Source organism: Ochotona curzoniae, unplaced genomic scaffold, assembly GCF_017591425.1.
Source record: "Ochotona curzoniae isolate NIBS_2020 unplaced genomic scaffold, NIBS_Ocur_1.0 contig_2599, whole genome shotgun sequence".
In the NCBI taxonomy this organism is placed as follows: domain Eukaryota; kingdom Metazoa; phylum Chordata; class Mammalia; order Lagomorpha; family Ochotonidae; genus Ochotona; species Ochotona curzoniae.
The window spans coordinates 10,890,201-10,910,509 of record NW_024465520.1 but is presented as its reverse complement, the minus strand read 5'-3'; the positions used below and the strand labels follow the sequence as shown (position 1 = coordinate 10,910,509).

General features: G+C 41.1%; 1 protein-coding gene across 2 annotated transcripts in view; it reads left to right on the top strand.

The window, feature by feature from the left end:
- The window catches only part of PLCH1 (phospholipase C eta 1), a 197,626-nt gene that overhangs the window by 119,971 nt on the left and 57,346 nt on the right, over window positions 1–20,309 (top strand). For both annotated transcript variants that reach the window (XM_040974931.1, XM_040974930.1), the window contains exon 6: window positions 18,740–18,833. In XM_040974931.1, coding sequence (XP_040830865.1) covers window positions 18,740–18,833 — 94 coding nt within the window. The remainder of the gene's footprint in view (window positions 1–18,739; window positions 18,834–20,309) is intronic.

Genomic DNA, 20,309 nt, shown 5'->3' with positions numbered 1-20,309 from the left:
CAGGATGCCTCTCACCATGTCTCCAGGCTGGATGGGCGATGTTGTAGGATTTAAACCAGATGCCGTGTTTATGCCGTGTTTATAGGTTGTGGACATGAGGAGTAGACTCCTCACACTAATGGGTGGGTGTGATTAAGAACCTGTTGGAGGGCCTCTAGAGGACCTAGGGAGAGCTCTGCACTCCACATGACTCCAGTTGGCATTGTTTTCTCTGGATGGTGCCTTGTTCCTGCTTGGGCATTCAGACACACTGGGCTGTGCCCTGGGGTGCTGGTTCTGCAGCCTCAGCAGGGGAGTCCATGAAGATCAAGTCCCTAGATTATTCAGGATGGATAGATCTCACTGGGGCTTCCAAATGTTGCGAGTTGATCAAATCTATCCTAGAAATGAGACGGAGGCACTCTTAGAAGCTCAGGAATCTTTATTCACCAGCCAGCACTGACTGGTCGATTGTCCCATTCAACCACATGTGGAAGAAGGGAGCAGTCTTAACTATTTAAACTCTCTTGGGGAAGGTCTTTGGTTTTGCTGAAGTTGATTACATTTACTTTTAATTTTGTTTTAGATATATGGACTCATATTTTTAATGTAAGAGTTACTCATCTGCTTTTATATATTGCAAATCAAAACATTCTGTGTAAATTATGAAGAATCAAGTACTTGAACTCTGTAGTAAAACAATCAGTCAAAAATTATTTTTGCAATACTCACATAAATGATCAGCTGACTTATGTTTGAACATTTCTTGCTTAACAGGAGTTTCATTGAGATATAATTGATATAACATAAATTCACCCTTTTAAAAACATACAATTCCAGGTTTTTAGTATATTCATAGTACTGTGCAATGGCTGTCTAATTTCAGAACCTTTTCAGCATTTTAAGGAGAATTTCTATAGTAAGAGTTAGCAGTCATTCCTTATTTCTGTCTTCTCTAAACCTGGCAACTAGGAATCTACATTCTGGCCCTAATGATTTGTCTACTTTGAAAATTCATATGGAGGAAGACCAAATAATATATGACTTTTGTTATTGGTGCCTATCATTTTGCAAATAACACACTTCATTCCTTCTTATTATTGAACAATATGCCATTGATGGATAGGCCACATTTTATCTGTTGATGAATATTTATTGCTTCTGCATTTTGACTGGAAGGATAGTACTGATGTGAACATTTATTTATATCTTTCAGTGTGTGGGTTTATGTTTTCAATTCTATTGAATATATACTCAAGTGGAATTGTTGGACTGTGAGTTTCGAGTATTTCTTGTAACGTGACACATTATATGAATCGGAAGAAACTAATACCATGTGGTATCATTAAGTGGGACATTGTGTGGACATTTGAATCTTGGAGGGAAATAAGTTTCCAGGAGCTCTAAAAATACAAATCTCTTAAGGATGGAATCTGTAGTTTTGGAGATGTTAACAAGTGTCATAGATGTTATTAAGGAAATTAGAGCATGGGTGGATACTTGTGTTAGTAAAATTTCAGATGAACTCTTTCCCTTGTGTGAACATCTGTATATGCCATGGCACTGACCTGAGTTTTGGGATTGCACAAAACCTACCATCAGAGAGCTGAAAATGTAAATAAATTGGTATTTTACAATTTTGAGAGTCCATGCGAAAGGGAAATATTGCCACCACCCAGCAGCAGCGACACTAAAAACCATGAGGCACACTCTTGAGGGTCCAGGAAAAGCCTGAACTGGACCTCTCACTGCCCAAAGCGGCTGCGTTTAAATCCTTAACTCCACTGCTCCTGTCCCCATTGGCCTTAGCTTTCCTCCACTGCTTCTCCAGCCTTTGTCCGCCCCTCTTCTTCCGATATTTCTTCCTGTACTTTCCCTGTCTCCTTTCTGCCACCCTTCTTCCCACCCCCCAGTCTTTCTCGCCTGTCTTCGTCTTGTCTGTCTGTCTGTCCGTAGTTTGTTGCAGTCATCTTGTTGTATGTCCATCATCTAACTTTTACTGGCTACTTTTATATCTTTCTCCACCAATCACTTCTCCCCATGGGTCCACTTGGTGCTACGTGATAGGCCAGTAATCACAGTGGGGCATTAGCCTATCCCTGTGACTTGCTGTTTACCTGCTGGTGAGACCAGCTCCGCCTCCTGGCCCTGGGCCAGTTGCCATCTTGCAGCGGCCCCTCCCAGTCCCAGGAGCAGCTTTAGCACTCCACTCCCCACAGGGAAAGAGAATGCTAAGAAAAATGAAAGAGCAAGAATGAAATAGAGTGAGAAAGAAAAATAAAGAAATATGTGTTCCATCTTCTGGGTCACTCCTCAATGGCCACAATAGCTAAGTGTGGGCCAGGCCAAAGTCAGGACCCTGGAGCTCCGTCCAGGTCTGCACATGGATGCAGGGTCCCAGGGACCTGGGGAATCTTCTGCTGATTTCCCACACATGTGTAAGGAGCTGAATTGGAAGTGAAACAACCAGGACTCAAACTGGCACCTTTGTGGCATTTCAGGTGGAGATTTTAATATGCTGTTTCCACAGTGGTGGTCCAACGTCATCCTACTTAAAAATTTAGTTTTTCTTTTGATGCAGAGTGAAGATATTATAACTTAATTTATAATATAGTATCGGTACTATACATTTTCTGTATCTTTCGGCGGTACATTGGTAAATATGTTCTGGTTTAGCTTTGATACTGATTTGAATTGAATTTTAAAGTTATTTCCATTTGAAGTCATTCCGATATCAACTTTTAAATTTTCTTCTACTTAGAATCATTAATACTGCATCATTAACTGTACTTGAGACATGAATGCCTGAGAAGGATGTATTTTAGTGCCTTTCTTTGATACCAATTTCAAACCTCCCTAGTTAAATGTATTGAGTTTTCTGATGAGTTTTTTTTTTTCTTGTTTTCATCAGTAGCATTAATCACCCCTGTTAAAGCGGGTTAATACTTCATTTGGAGTAAATGGAGTTTTGTTTTTACTAGATGAGGTGGTGGAAGAGGATTGAGCAGAACTGTATACATGGCCTTGTTTGATCTGTGACTTCTGTCACATTAGCCTTTTGTCCTTTGTTTTTGTGACTAGTAAATTATTTTAAGTAGTAGTAGTAGTATCAGTCCACTTCTTGTCACCTAAACCAAAGTACATGAGAGGGCTTTCCTGGGAAGTTTATGTCAGCTCATGATTTAGAGGAAAGAGTTCAAGCTCAGATGGCTCTATATAATCCAATATTTGAGGTGGCTAGTCAAGGCATGAACAGAAGAAAAATTACATGCTAGGTCAGGTAGCACACAAAACCTAGCACAAATGACCAAACTTGAGAAAACTACCATCCAGGGGCATTCCTGAATGACCCAAGGACCACCCATGGGCTTCACCCTCAGATACCATCCTTAGGGAGCTAGTTTTAAGACTTTAGGGTTTAAGCTGCCATGTAGGTTTTGAAGAGATAAATTCTACTTGACCTGTAATAGAATATTGACTCTCCCTGACATGGGAGAATTAAATTAGACATGAACAGAAATTCTTCATTCATTTCCCAATTTATTAGGTACTCAATGTTTAAGTCATAATTATTTAATAGCACAGATCTTGCTGTTTCTAAGGAGCTATGTGAGATTGTAAATGGACAGGAAGCCACATATGCATTTGGTGAAAAATCTTTTGGGGAAGAAAATTATCTTGTTGTTCATGACTGAAGCTCCTATAACAAAAAGACAGATTCTTTTTTTTTTTTTTAGAAAGACTAATCTATTTAACATCAGAGTAACAGATTGAGGAAGACAGACAGAGAGAGAGAGAGAAAGAAAGAAAAGGAGAGGGAAAAAGAGCTTTCATTTGCTAAAACACACTCTCCAAATGTCCTCAGCTGACAGGTTTAGCTAAGCCAAACTCAGGCACTAGAAACTTCATTCAGGTCTTCCATGTGGGAGCAGGGCCCAAGTACTTTGGTTATCTTGTGATATTTTCCAAGGCTCATTAGCAGTTGGGACTCAAACTGGCACACATATAGTATGCTGGTGTTACAGGAGACTTGTTAACTGCTATGCTACAAAGCCAGCCCCTACAGAAGATTAGCAAAGGTAATTCTGTAAATCTTGTAGGGCACAGAATGCTTTTTATAAGAACATAAAGATGTGAAGCAACAAGTAAACCGTTGCAGTATTTGTGCTGGTTTTGATGAGGTATGGGCAGTCATGGAGAACTGCAAATGGAGAACAAAGCATATGATCTAGTGATGACAGCAGAGAGGCACTTCAAGCCTTTTGGTTCAGATACTTTGTGGGGTGTCTGAATGATTGAATCCTTTACTGCTACAGAGAGGACACCTCTTGAATGAATTACTATGATCTGCTCTAAGAGAAGGGTTGGGGATATCACAGACCCTCCTGATTGTTTTTAATAGGCCAAGGTATTACATATTGGGGTAACATGTCATATATTCTGTTGGTTGCATCCAGGAGAAGCATTTTCTTCTAAATGACTTTTCCTTTGCTTCTCCCATGTCTGTCACAGTGTGATATAATTAAGACACTAGGTTTCTGCCCCCAGTTCTGGCATGGAACATCTGAAACTGAAAAAATTTCTGAAGTGAGAGGAGTCACCTTTTGTATGGTGAGCGTTCTGCATTTATGCTCAGTTGATTATTGGTGGCACCCCTAGACAGTTTCAGGTTAGGGGCTGGTAGCCAGAGGATTCCATCATATAATTTGAGGTGTGCATTTTCAGTTTCGCTGCTAGACCTAAAAGGAGGTAAAACAGACTGGAAATTTAGCTAATCACCTCTGACCAGCGATTTAATGACTTCCTGTCTAATGGAGCCTCCATAGAAGGAAGTTTCTGGGTTGGTGCATATATCAAGGTGCTGGATTGGGGGCTGGCATGCCCAGAAAAGACAAAAAGAAGCTTGGCAACATCCCGTCCCCATAGCTTGCACTCTGCATTGCTTTCATTTGACTGGTCTGAGTTTGTATCCTTTGTAATAAATGAGTGACATTAATTGAAGCTCCTCTTGAGTTCTGTGTAGGAAACTGATAAGCTTGGGTAAGGGCTTTTAGGAACTGATGAATGATCTGCTTGAGCAGTCAGTACACAGGCACCTCTGAACCCATGTGCATCCTTGGCAAGGGCCTCAAGAGCCAACTTGCAGCAAGAATCCCCTCCTTCAATCTCTGTCATCTCCAACATGGTCTGTTAGGCATGAATCTTGTGAGGTCCGATTAAGCAGACCTCAACCTGCCCCATTTCACCAGATGTTGCCTCTCAGTAATGCCTCATCCCCTGATTTATGCTGGTCTAGAAAATCCCACTTATCTATACAGTAGTCATAATCAAGCACAGTTCTACATTGAGGCCTCTTTTCTCATTTTGCAGTAATTTATGGTTAAAATATGCTTCTGCCTCCTTGCTATTCAGCTTTGTTTTCTATTTTTCAACTTCCCTCGTTCCCAGCCCCTGATTTAGAGTTGGCCAGGTAGAAACATGAACTCATTTGTGTCTTGTTTCTTATTATAACTTATTTATATAAAGTGAACCAATTTCACATGTTTTGTGTTATAGATCTGGAAGCACAGCAATACTTCTAAACCTACCCTCCCTCCTGTGTTCTCCACCCGCCCTCCTCTGTCCCTATTTCCTCCTTTTTAAAAAAAGTTTGATATGTATAATGGCGTGCTTTCATCTGAAGTGCGGGCAGTTTTATTGTTTTTGAGAATCTTTCACTTTTGAGTAGTTGGTGGAAGATCAAATGAATTGTTGGGTATTTAGTGAGTGTTGGTAAGTTGGAGGATTTGTGTCAGAAAAATTCACCAGACCAGGTAATGTGTTTTTATATAAAGTTTAAGAGGTGACGTAATTTCAGAGATGTGAGGTGTATTTAAGGACAGAGTGGGCTAAGGAAGGGTAGGTGGAAGAGAGAAATGTTTCTGCCATTCTGTGTCCACAGGAAGAGTGCCCCTTCGTGTTCTATCTTATTCCCCCCACCTCGGAGACATCTGATCCTTAATGGTTGCTGGAATGGGCAGATTTATCTCACCTTCTGAAGTTTCTTCCTGCTGACTGGGGATCCCAGATGCATAAATCTATTTCATTTAACAGATCCCTCTAATTAGTACCAATGGTTGTGTCCCATGCATGTTCATTATTACTCTGAGAAGTCACCCACGGAGGTTGCCTAATCACACAGTATTACTCTAAGGCCAGACCACACACTCCTGGACTCTAGTTTCTGAGACGGGAGATCCTGACATGTCTTAGGTCCACAGAATATGAAAGCACAGACTGCTCGCTGATGCCAAAACCCATTAGTGCTTTCCTTCCCTTGAAGCAGGTGCTGTGGCCTGGCCCCTAGGAGTCTTGGTGCACTGGCCTTTACGACCCCAGCCCCGGGGGCACATGCTGGCATGTATGGTAGCCTGATATGGGGAGGCCTATGGATACTTAAACATTTCAGGAAAAATGGAATTTAAGAGATAATTTTGTCTTGATTTTTGAAGTATGATTTTTCTATAGCATATGTTTTCCATTAACTTTTTTTTTTTTTTAAAAAAAGACTTACTTATTTTTTTTTTAATTTTTATAAAATTTTATTTTGACATTCTTTACATAGTTAATTAGGGTAAGAAGGTTCAAGGGCTACAGGAAAGTGGATAATACTAGTATGTTTTCCATATTGTTACCTTCATGTTTAAAGGGGGGTATTAAGGGAGAAGGCCCACCCAATTTCCCACCCTCCCCAGGTCCCGGATGTAGGGCATGCGCTGAGGTTCTTGCTCAAGTGGTTTTGATATTGCAACAGTTATGAATCGCTGTCAATCTTGCCACTCCAAGCAGTATGAGGGCTTTGAAAAATCAACTGATTGACATAGTCCATCATAGCTGAGATGGTTGGTTGACCTGTTCTGTCTTCTCTCTTTTCTTGGTTAGGGTTCTGAGTCCAGCATTTAGATTAGGAAGATCTCCAAAGAAACTTCTTGTATGTGCTAACAAGTACAGGGCCTGGCACCGTCCATCGCTCCAATCAGCTGGTGGTTGCAGTTGCTGGGTTGGTTCTGTTTTCACTCCCGACTTCCACTGGAACCAATGGGTGTTGCAGTCCAGCCTAGTTCTGCCCAGCACATACTTGGCCCTCACATAAACCAGCGGGAGCTGCAGCCTAGGTTGGAGCGACCCACAATAACCCCCACCAGGCCCACTCCCTACCCTGGTTTGCCAGTAAGTGTAGCAGTAATCCAGTCTGTCCCACACCCCATTCCACCCCAGCCGCTATCTTAGTTATCTTAGTTTTATGTCCTGTGAAAATGGTAACCCAAGAGGGATGAGCCCACTATTTCCCTCCCAGGCCTCTCCCACTCCCAGATTCCAGTTGATGCTGCGTCTAAGCCCAAACAACCCTCGCCCACTTTAATTTTGTTTGCACCAGTAGGAATAATCAGCCCAGCCCGGCTCTTTCCTGATCTGGTCCGCATGAGGCCCACAGGTGTGGTAGCTCTGCCTAGTCTGGTCTGCCCCCATCCCAGCCCATGCTCTCCTGCGGAAGTAGCTGTCCTGCAAAGGAACCCTCCCTTATTCCCCTGCCGGCTCTGCCCACTTCCTTTCTTGTTCTCAGGCTGGTAGGGCGCTGCGGTCCCTTCCGGTACAGGCAACCTCACCTTGGCATTCCATAATGTGCACTAGTCTTTGTTGCGACCAACCCTAGGTCGACCCACACTGGTGCCTGGATTTGCCAGTGGATAATGTGGACAGATTCAGCCTGGTCTTGCCCCCACGTCTGCCAATTGTATGCCAGTGGGTAGCTTTCCATGGCCTTTTCTGGGCTGTTTCCTATCATGTTTCTTGCGTTTACCTGCCGGGTCTGTGTCCTGCCAGAGGAGTTGCCCAGGCTCCTCCATCAGAACCTCTCCCAATGCCAGGTTTCATGCTTACCAGTGGGCCCATGAGCCAACCCTACTCAGTCCACCTCCTGTAATAACAGGAACTGTGGCTTTTCCTGACTGGCCTTCCACCCAATCTGGTTCTTGCTGTTGGATGTTCCAGCCCAGCCATGGTTTGTCTATACCCACATATGGCTCACACATGGCTCAGTAGGGGTTTGAGACCCTGCCTGGTCCATCCCACATCTGCCCTGGTCCTCCAGAACACCAGGGGGAGTCGGGGTCCGGCCCGGTTCAGTGCATCCAATCCCAGTCCACACTTGTGCCAAGGGAGACTACAACTGTTTCCAGATCAGAACGCAGCTCCCCTTCCAGGCCATGTGCCTCTTGGTGGGAACCTCAGCCCAGCTAGGGTTGTCCCCTTTGCTCCCCATCCGGGTCTGTTCCCAGCCATAGATCACTTGCCTGACAATGGATGCTCTGACTCAGCTTGGCACAGCTCCTCACCTGTCCCGACCTCTGCCTTAGACACTGTGGCTTAGCGTACCTGGCTCCCACAGACCAGCAGGTACAAGAACCTAGCTCGGCAAGACCTCTGCTCCCTCCTGGTTTCTAGTTTTACTTGTGGGTTAAGGTTTGTTCAGTCGTGCCTAATCTACTCTGTTCCATTACCAGGTGAAACATTGGCCAACTGTTGGAGCTACTTTTGCAGGACAGGCCCCAAGCCCTAGCTTCTGCATGACTGCTATTTGGTGCTCAGAATTATTAGTGACTGAAAGTTTTGCTAAGGAAGAGTTACTGCCTGTTTCAGGTCCAAGAAACACAATGGGTTCAACCTGGAGCGAATTAAGCAGCAACTCAAAGAACCAAATCCCCAGAGCTCCCCAGCCGGGCGGCCAGCAGGCAGAGCCTGGCACCAAATGGCTCACTGGCCGCCCGGGGACAGCTCAGCACATGGCGGCTGTGCCCATGGCGGCTGTCCGGGATCCAGGCATGAGACGCCCCGTCCTGAGACCCACCAGCTGCCAAGAGGCTGCTGGAGGTTTAAATAACCCAGGCCCAAGGTCGCGCCCCTCCCAAATCCCATTCACTGCCCCATGAGGGCGGCGGGTGGGTCCCGGGCCTTCCCAGTCCCGGAGGCCTCCCCCTCAGTCTACTCACCCCGAAGGAAGCGGCCCCCGGAACCAGCAGGCCCGGGGACAGCTCAGCACATGGCGGCTGTGCCCATGGCGGCTGTCCGGGATCCAGGCATGAGACGCCCCGTCCTGAGACCCACCAGCTGCCAAGAGGCTGCTGGAGGTTTAAATAACCCAGGCCCAAGGTCGCGCCCCTCCCAAATCCCATTCACTGCCCCATGAGGGCGGCGGGTGGGTCCCGGGCCTTCACAGTCCCGGAGGCCTCCCCCTCGGTCTACTCACCCCGAAGGAAGCGGCCCCCGGAACCAGCAGGCCCGGGGACAGCTCAGCACATGGCGGCTGTGCCCATGGCGGCTGTCCGGGATCCAGGCATGAGACGCCCCGTCCTGAGACCCGCCAAGACTTACTTATTTTTTATTGCAAAGTCAGATATACAGAGAGAAGGAGAGACAGAGAGGAAAATCTTCCATCTGATTATTCACTCCCCAAGTGACCACAATGGCTGGCTGCTGATCTGGAGCCAGAAGCCAGGAGCCTCTTCTGGGTCTCCCACACAGGTGCAGGGTCCCAAAGCTTTGGGTCATCCTCGACTGCTTTCCCAGGACACAAGCAGGGAGCTGGATGGGAGGCGGACTGCCGGGATTAGAACCGGCACCCATATCAGATCCTGGCATGTTCAAGGTGAGGACTTTAGCCACTAGGCCACTGTGGTGGGCCCCCATTAGCTTTTTTGAAGACACTCTGTATGTCTTTCTACCTCTCTGCCTCTTCAGTGTGTTGTATTCCTTTACTGCTTCCTAGAGAACGCTTTGTGCGTGCTGGACTGAACACTTGATCAGGAGTCCAGGCTCGCATTCCACACACTGTTATCCTAATGGTTGGGGGATCTTGGGTAGATGAGTCATTGTGTCTGAGCTGTGACTTCCTATGCAAAAGGGAGCTGATAATCTTCCTATCTCACAATGTCAGTGAAGATGGATCGTAATGAAAGTAGGGAAAGCCTTTTGAGATGTTCACAGGTACAGCAATATGGAGGAATTGAAGTGAATATATTTACACACTATTGAGTTTCAACTCATCCAGACTAATGAAATTACCCCAACCTGTTTGAATAGCAACAGGGAATGTCACTTGCTAAGGCGCACGTGTTTGGTCTCTGCTTTTGATTATACTGATGTTCTGCAAGTGGATTTTACTTGGGGAAAGCAGAGTCCATATTCTGCTCTTGGCAGATGATTACCTGTATCCGGTTTAATTTTCTAAATTAGCTTGAAGTCATTTTTATATGGACATGAGTTGCATGAGATTTGGAGAAAAGATTAAAAGTTTATCATACTTCAAGAGACAAATAATAAAGGAAAATATTAATGTATTGAAACCTTAAGTTTGTATGTTGTTTTATATGATTTAAATACAGAGTAGGAGCATATTTGCAGAAAGAAAGAATTCTATTAATATGCAAAATGCTTTCCTAGTTTATTGCCAAATAAAAACCCCAATAGGCAATAGAAAAATGAACAAAACATTTGAAACTTAGATTTCATAGTGAATATGCCATAAATATTGACCCTTTGTGAGTAATTTTGAAATGTGAAATAGAACCAAGAGACTGTTTTTTAAAATATTGAATTGGTGAAGATTAAAAAAATGGTACAACACATTGCATCCACATCTGCCATTTCTGTTAAAATGGTAGCGTGGCAAAAGGATTTTGTAATTTACAAAATCTTAGACATTTTATTAAACGTTGATTTTGGTATTTAATTTTCAGTAATTCATCCTAAGGAAATAATAAGATATATGCAAAAAAGCTTTAAAGTTGTGCATTTTATCGTTCCTTAAAAGAGAAAAATTGGAACCAATCTAAAAGTGCGATAAGAGTCATTACTCAGAGTTTTGTGGCATTTTGAGTTTGAAAATTAGATTTTTACAACTGGACGAATTTGAGATAATTTGATCTGTATGGCAGTAATTCATCAGCTTCTGTTGGCACGGACTGTAGACACTGCAGTCCTCAGCTTCTACAGCGTTGCTCAATTGTGTGCTGAAAATCACTGTTGGCCACCAAAGTCGTCAGTGATTATATGAAACCAAATATCGCCCTTGGATAGAGTTTTATTTTATCAGGGTTCTTGGAGGATGGATTCTATGCCTTTGGCAGGTCCAATAGCTGTTTTATTAGGACTTTGGTCTTCAAATGTGGAGGTACTAGGGGAAATTCTGCATTACGCCCATGGAGAAATGGGAGCTGAGCTGGGAGCCAGCTGGGCTGGGGCTTCTCTCATCTATACACACGTGGGGATGACAGGTGTCCACTGGTCTGTGGCTCTGAAGTACTGGGGTGAGTTCAAGGTTTTATTCCTTCTTTCATTTTCTTTCTGCATTGCTGAACAATTGTAAACATCTCCTGAGTCCTGTCCATTTTTTGGTCCTAGGTTCAATGTGTTTTGTGAGCCAACTTTTTTTTTTTTCTTTAGGGTTTTGGTTCAGATGTGATAATTTTATTTCACATCCAAGTGCTCATTGGCAACTTGTTCTAAAAAGATCAACCCCTTTTTAATCATTTTTTTAAAAATATGGATTTAGGAGGACTTAGAGGGAGGCAGTGGTGGTGAAGTATTCTTATAGTGTGATATGCCTCCTAACCATTAGAATAAGTTAGCTGACTGGAAAAGAAAACAAACAAAAATAAACAAAAACTCCCCTCAAAAAATGGGATTGTATCTATGCAGGGTTTTCTGTCTGAGTGATACATGTGGATGACTTAATTCAAGGCCAGGGCAGGGGATGGGGTTCATAGAAGGCCCTGTCCTGATTGTAACTTTATCTGTATAAATCTGTACATTGTCCCTTTGTAGTCCTTCTAAAAGCTGCCCCTTCAGCAATTTTTGTTCTTCCTGTTGTGATGTCCTTGTTTTGAATCTGTTAAAGATCTCATTTGTGCCATCCTCTTTCACTGCAGAATGTGAACTTAGACCAAAGAATGTCCATGACTGCATACACTGGAAGCCAGGAAAGAGATAAGGGGTGGATGTTCCCTCAGAGCCTCTAGGAAAAAACTAACCCTGCTGAGGCCTTGGTCTCAGCTTTTGGGCCCCCAGAATAAGACAGAATCAATTTTTGTTATTTTAAGTTACCATGTTTGTAATCATTTGTTATAGTAGCCTTGGGAAATTAACTGACCTATCCAAGGCAGAAAGGTAAAAGTGTGTTTCTATCAGGAATTAATAACATGGACCAGCCAGGGAATTCTACAGTGAGATCAACGTGAACACACAGCTTCAAGCCAATGTATTACTGATTTGATTTTAACTGGGTTTTTAAATAGATAATCTAAAAAGTTTCAACAGCTAAATCTTAGCACATATTTAAGGAAATCCTGTAGCATAAAGAGCAGACCAAGAATTCTGTAGCATGTTGTTTAACTTCATGTTGATGTAAATTTTCTGTGTTTCTCCTTGTTGTGTACTGTGTTTTCTGCTTCTCAATTTAATGGGATGTGTAGTAGAAGTGTAACGGAGACCGACATATCCAGGGGTGGAGACATAGTGCAGTATGCCTCTCTGCATTCAGACCAAAGATGGGCTCCCAGTGAAACTGCTGAATATATCCTGACAGTAGGATGCTGGACTCTCCGACATTGTCCATTCCAACAATGCTGGGAAACACTTCAACAGTGGAATGATGGACTTATGATTGTTTATGAAGGACTACCCATTGTAATACAATAGGGGAAATCAGTAGTGGGGTGGGGGAGGTTTGGGAAGGGGGATGGGAAATCCCAGAGCCTATGGGACTGTATCATATAATAATAATAATAATAATAATGATAAAAAGGAAGACCAAGGCAAACAGAGAAGAAAGAAACTTTAAGAAAATAGATGCAATGCAGAGTAAAGGCAATTTGAGAAATGTTGGTTGATGTCGGAATGATAGAACAAAATCTTAATAAGACCAGAGCAAGATACTATGAGAAAATATCCAGAGGGAAAACAGCTTTTTGAAATTGAAAATATCTGAGTATAAAGGTAAACCTGATAGAAGACTTATGAGATAAAGTTGGGAAAATAGGATAAAGGACCAAGAAACATAAGAAAGACAGCATAGAAGGGAGGAGATTACAAGGATAAAAATTAAAAATCACGAGCATTCGAGGAAGAGTCCTAAAGTGCCAGGGCCCAGTAAGATCCAAGCACAGTGGACATGAAGCGATCCACACAGGCAAGTCACAGTGAAACTTCGCAATGCCACAAACACAGAGGAATGCCAAGAGTTGTCAGAGAAAATGCAGCTGACACCAGCAAGTCCGCAGGCAGGGAGTGGGATCAGAATGGTGTTAGACAACTCAGCTGTGACTCTGGAAGCTGAAACGTCTAGGAACATCCTTAAAACATCAAGGTTACATGTGTGTGGCCTGAAACGCATAGAAACATGCACACACATGAACATGCACTAAAGCACATGCAAGGAATAAGTACTTCCTGAGGAATGTTTCACATGAGTAACATTAAAGCTAGGACAAAAGCTCAGGAAAGTTCCAGAACACAACCAGCCCAGAATTAGGAATTTTAATAAGAACAAAATAAATTCATTTCATAGATCCTCCATCCCCTTTGGTATTATGGAAAAAAGTTACCGAGAAACCATTAGCCTCTCTGGAAACATTTGTAATAGGTACATTAAAAAATAACCAAATGAATAGGAATTGTAACAATGAATTGATCAGGAAAAAAGAAACAAATTGTACAGTAGAGTCAGTAATGTTCAACATTTGCACAGTTTACTATATTTTTAAAAATTAAAGTTGAATTATTGTGAGGACAGGCAGATGGAGAAAGCTTTGTTGGCGTCAAAGAGCTTTTAATAAAATCTTTGCACAGTAAGAAGGTAGTTTTTAATGTCTTAGAAAACAGCATAAACAATTATTAGGACAAAAAAACTGATTTCAAAAGAAATATCTAGAAATGTTGGTTTTGTTGACTAGGAGAATGATTTTGGCTTTAAGAGGGAGTTTTTACTTTTATTTAAAGTGTCTTAATTTTGACTTAATTATTTATTACTTTGTTAGAAACAAATTTTGAAGAACTTAACAATGTTAAGCTTTCTAAATCATATTTTTATGTTGAGTTTGCTATATTTTATGAATTATAGCTTTAAAATATAATTGTTCATTCCTCTGATTTTGTTTCCAAATTTGTACTTACTAGAAATATTTTGCTTGAAAATTTATAGGGACTTGGGGATAGGAGATAGTGTGAGGCCCTGGGTGGGCCTTTAGAGTGAGGACTGGTGACTTGCTGGATGAGCTTAAAGAACCATGGTAAGAAAGGAAACGAGAATGGAGTCCAATCTTGAATGATAAAAGAAGAGAAACATAAGTGCTGATATAAATCATAGACATTTCAAAAGCTAAGATGAAGACATTTCAATTGTATTGAAAAACCGATTGGTTTTTTAAAAGTACAAATTTCAGTGGCAGTAATAAAAATCACTAGGAATAACATAAAAGAAAGGACTTTGAATTGACATGAGGAAGGTTCAAGTTTAGATCCTGACTGCTCTTCAAGGTTTTTTTTTTTTTTTTTGTGGCCCAAATCTTTTTTTTTTTTTTTTTATTGTTGCTTACATTATATTATGTAGTACAGTTTTATAGGCGCTGGGGATCCCCCCCACCCCTCCCATACCCCTCCCCCCATGGTGGATTCCTCCACCTTGTTGCATAACCATAGTTCAAGTTCAGTTGAGATTCATTGCTTGCAAACACATGCCTAGCATAAAGTTCAGCGTCTTATTGTCCAGATAAGTTCAGTGGCTTCTTGGGGAGACCTTCTATGGTCTGAAGATAGGTCTAACAGAGTAAAGATCCAGTCAGTTAAAAGCCCCAACAAGGCCTCAGTATCATTATACAACATTATGGAATTAATTGACATAGTATTGGGTAAACAATATGTTAAAAATAATGCAAGTTCCATTCTTCGAAACATCTGGGTTGAGACAGTATCAATGACAGGTTCAAAAAATAACAAACAACCAAACAAAAAATTACAGGTTAAATCAAGGCAAACATGTGGTATCTAATCTTTTGGGATTCGCTCATTTCCCTTAGCATTATAGTTTCCAGTTGTGCCCATTTAGCCACAAAGAACTGCATTTTGTTTTGACTTTGGTGACAATGTTTAACTTTGGTCAATGTCAACACTTCTCTCTAAATGACAAATTCATAAGACTATTGTGAACACTATTTTAAGTGTCTGAAAGCTTTTTATTGTACAACATTGAGGATATTAAATATAAAGAGCCATTAAAATATATTGCTTTATTTAAAACTCTTTTTGCCTTTTTTAATACTCTTTTTCAAAATTATTTTAGATTATGTTTACATAATTGGTTAGGGTGGGAAGAAGGGTCTAGGGTTAGGGAGAAGTGGATGTGATCATTGTTCCCAAACTTTCTATATCTTCTTTCCAAGAAGGGGAAAAAGAGCGGGGTGATAGATAAAGGGTTAGGCTATACCAGCCTCCAAATCCCAGTACCCAAGGATGGGGAACCGGCATCTGATATCATCTCAGGGTCACAGTGTGGTGCACACTTCTAAGGTTCTGCTCAGGTGGATGTGATAGTACTGAAATGCTGCCGATTTCGCCAATCTGTGGATGAGTAATCCCTTCCAATGTCCATTGGCTGACACAATCGACGGTAGAGTCTCCATTCGCCCAGATATTTGCTGTCATTGTTTGGCTGGGGCTGTTGTTCATAGCCACTCTCCATTCACTACTGTGGTACCAGATTTATTAGTTTAACTTGAAAGAGTTACTGAGAGACAGAAACGGGGAGACAGAGAGATGTTCCACCTACTGAATCACCTCCGGAATGACCAATGACTACAACTGGGCTGCTTTGCAGCTGGAAGCCAGGAGGTTTTTCCTAGTCATCCATGTGGATTCAGGGTCCCAAGGCCCCGGGCTCTCCTCCACTGCTTTCCCAGGCCATTAGCAAGGAGATGGAAGTGCAGTAGCCAGGACATGAATTGGCATCCATATGGGATGCTCACACCACAGGCAGAGGACTATCAAGCTAGCAGGTTATACCACTCTGCTGCCACTCTCCCCACCGCTTTTTTTTTTTTCCCTTGTTTGCTTGTTTTTGTACCTGCTGGCTACAGTAGAAAAATAAATCCTTACTGTTGTAGATGGCAGGTGGGTCATTTATTTTATAGCCAATAAAACTTTCTAATGAGAACAATAGCAAATAAAGGTGGAATAGATACATTGTCACTGTTTCACATTGTGGGTTATATCAAGCAGGAAGCAAAGCAAGTGGCAAAGTACAATAGCAGTAACAACTGTTGCACTTTCACTCATGTAATAAGCTTGAGATGCAAAAAAGTCTACAAAATGTTGAAATCTGCTGTTGAGAGATGAGAAGAGATGGAGGAAGGATGAGAAAGGATAGAGCAACATTTCAGTTCCCATTGTTATGAAGTTTGACTAGATTTTCTAAGAGTCAAGCCTTCATAGTTTGGTAAACATAGGTTATTTCTTTCCCATAAATTCTTACATGTGTAGAAATTTCTGAGCATTGTGGAATGTTTACTAATGTTTCCACTAACTAAATGTTTTATAGCTATAATTATTTTTTGTTCTTGCTGCCAAATTGTGCTTAGTGTTTTCATTTATTCTAACTAAATAGATATTCACCTGGAATTGACTATACCCCAGTTTGAACTTGTTGGTTTGTTTTTGTTTTGAGATCTCATAGGATCCTTGTTGTTTCAGTTCAATCCAAAGCTCCTATATCTTTAAACAAGTCATCTTGTAAGTCAAATACTTGGGCAGGCATTGAGTTTCAGTGGGTGGACTCACTGCTTGGCGTAGCTGAATCTTATTTTATTCGCCTCTCTGCTTTCAGCACAACTTTCTGCTATTGTGCCTGGAAAGCAGTAGATGCTATCTGAAATAAGTTCCTGTCATCCATGCTGGAGACCACCATGGAGTTCTGGACTCCTGGCTTCTGCTTGGTCCAGCCTCAGCTATTGTGGCCACAGTGCAGGGTGGGCATGGGGAATTAACCAGGAGATGAATCTTCTCTCTCTCTCATTCTTCTGCTTATGTAAAATTAAGTTCTATTTAAAAATATTAAAATCGCAAAAGGAGTTTAGTCGTATCTAGCATGTAAAGTTATTATCAGTTTGGTTCTTTTGTGATCCTTTAGATAGCATATACAAATGCTCTCTAGCCTTTGGCAGAAAATTAATAAACTGCCCAAAGCTTGCCCGGGTGAGCAAAGTTCCTTGAAAGAATCTGTTTCATTTATTTATGATATTTCCTGTAATATTGAATAATTGGACTTCTGAATAAAGATGATGAAATTTTCAGTTATGCAACTTTTTAAATTTAAAGGAGCATCAAATGCTTTTCGAACATGACAAGAAAGCAACCATGTAACAGCTTTTTCACTGGCAAAAACCTTAAATGCTATTCAGTAGACTGTTCAGAAAAATAAGATTTCACTAAAACCTAAGTGTTGAACCTAAGAGATAATGGAATCTTTTGAGAAAATGCAATTGAAATGTGAACTACTAGCTCACAAGATTAGCTTCTTCCATCATTATTCATTGATTTTTTAAGTATTACTGTTAGATTGTGGGGCTGAAGTGCTTACTGATCAAAATACCCTATTTTAATGTTGTTAAAATATTCCTGAATAGTTAACTTTTTTCAGTGACACTAAGTACATTATGTTCATACAGCAACATTGAGGCTGACTCAATAATAGTAGCATATATTTCTTTTTTACAGTATTCTTAAACATAGCCATTCACTTAATCTGCATCACTGTCGTGCTTGGTAGCTGTGGGGAAGATAAGTAACTCACTTGAAGTCATTTCTGTTCATAGGAGCGAGCTGTTGGAACACCAGCTGTGTGTCTTAGGAGTAACTTGTCCTACCCAGTTTGTTATTTTAATTTTCGCTAAGCTTTGAGTTTCTGGAACACAATGGCAGATTACGTTCTATAAATATGTATACATACAAAGGTGGAGCTCCATAAATTCTGTTTAGTAGGGAAATCTTTTTTTTAAAAAAAGATTTACTTATGTATTTGAAATTGTTACAGGGAAAGTGACAGAGCATCTCTCTGTTGGTCCACTAACCAGATGGTCACAGTATGCCGGGTTGAGTCAGGCCATAGCCAGGAGCAGGAGCTTCTTCTGGATTGCTTATGTGGATAACAGCAGTCCAGACACTTGGGCTGTCTGCCACTGCTTTTCCTAGTTGCATTCACAAGGATCCGGTTTTAAAGTGGAATAACTGTGTGCAGCCCATGTGGAATGGCAAGGGTTTAACTTACTGTGTCATGATACCAGCCCTGGCTTATTTTATTTCCACATATATTAATAATTAGCCAACTCTAGTACCAATGTAGAAAGCATCAAGTTTCCAGTTAGCCATGAGCTACAGTGTGTAGACTTTTAGCAATGAATTGCCTTGGTCATTGGTTTTATAGTTTATTTTATGACTTTCTGAAGAATACTTAGCTAATACTTGAAAAGCTGTTTTTACTGATTTGATATAAAAGATACATAGAAAGAATGAGGTCATGATAATTTCCCAAAGATAATGTAACGATGACACTGGTAATCTCAAACACTGAACATTTGAATACTTTGCAGAATATTAAAAATGTTTTAGAAATCACTTTTTTTAATGTAGGAAAATGTGAAATTGCAGATGCTGTACTATGTTCTGTTTTATTTAGATGAATAATGTGACGACAGACTATTGTCTTGACATCATAAAGAAGTTTGAAGTTTCAGAAGAAAATAAGGTGAAAAATGTTCTTGGCATAGAAGGTAATGCTCTCAGTTTCTCATTTCCTGAGTACAGTGTGCTAAGCTCAATTCTGCAGGTGTTTAGGGAAGAATCAGGAGAAAGCCATGGGATTATACACCATCACCCCACCCCACACACATGTCCTGCTCTCGCTGTTCCTCTGGCAGTGTCTCTGAGTATTTGCTACTGCAAGCAAGTCAACTTGACACCATTATGTGTAGAGGACACCAAGGGATGCTTGAGCTCCTCTTAAATGACTAATATTTGGAAACAGCTTCATTCAAATAATCATGAGGAAGAAATTGTTTCTAAAATCAGTTATCCATGAAACTGATGACTTGAAAGAAAATGTGAGTGTTTTTTTCTTCTGTATAGAAATGTTAGCAGTTGGCTTGTATTTCTCCCGGTTGGTGTTACTGGAGACACTGTTGGAACAACAGATGATAGAACCATCTCATGTTGTGGTTGAGGAAAGTTAGACTCAAAGGAATTACATAATATGCCCACAGCTATATATTCAGAATCTAGATATAAATAATGACTAAATATAGCTGTAAGCATATATAAGTTACATATATTTCAGGTATTTAAGAAAATAAATTACAGGCTGCTACCTGAGACAATTCCAGGCAAAATAGTTTTAATGGAAAGCCACTGGGGAGCCCTGCTGTGCCCAACAGCATCCAAAGCCCTTGGTGTTCTCAGCAGGCTTGGGTTTTGGCCTCCCATTTTGCTTTGCCCTCATCACTGGCATGGTCAAGAGGATTTTAATACTATATATGTACTTCTTGGCATGAAGGCAATTAAAATGGCAAGGAATAATTTTCTTCTGTCATTAAAAATCATTTTAAAAACAACAAGACATGGTAAAGAAACTTGGGCCTTTTCTGCATTTAGAGGTGCTTTCCATGGTGGGGCCCCCAAGATGAAATTAAGCCTAGCTTCTAAGGTATGGACATAAAGGTGAGCATAAAGAAATTCCTAAACCTGAGGATATTTGGTAGATATATTTTCACCAAATGATTCTTGAAGACTTGAAACAACCTACCCTAATAATTATTCTATTTAGGTACTTGTGTGAGTCATTCATGCATGTATTCATGTATTTATGAATGCCTTTTCAATGCAGGCATTGTGTTCTGAAAGATTAGAAAATCTGATACATTTCCTACATAATTTTTAAGTAACTCTAAAAATTATAATGTATGCCAGTTGATAATAGCATTTTCCTAAATCAGTTTCATAAATAATCACCTCCTGAATTTAGACAGTGCTTAACTTTTTACATGCAACTTGAACTACAGAATTGACTAAAGTGTTTTTCAAATCAGCTTAATAACCTACCAGTTGTGATCACAGCACTGTCATGAGCCATTCATGAGGTCATGCTGTGTCTTCCGCCTCATCAGAATCCTTGCAAAGTCTGTGTCCATGTAGTTTTCTTTAGGATATGTTTAAATGGTTGCTTCCCCAAGATCACATTTCTAGCTTTTGAT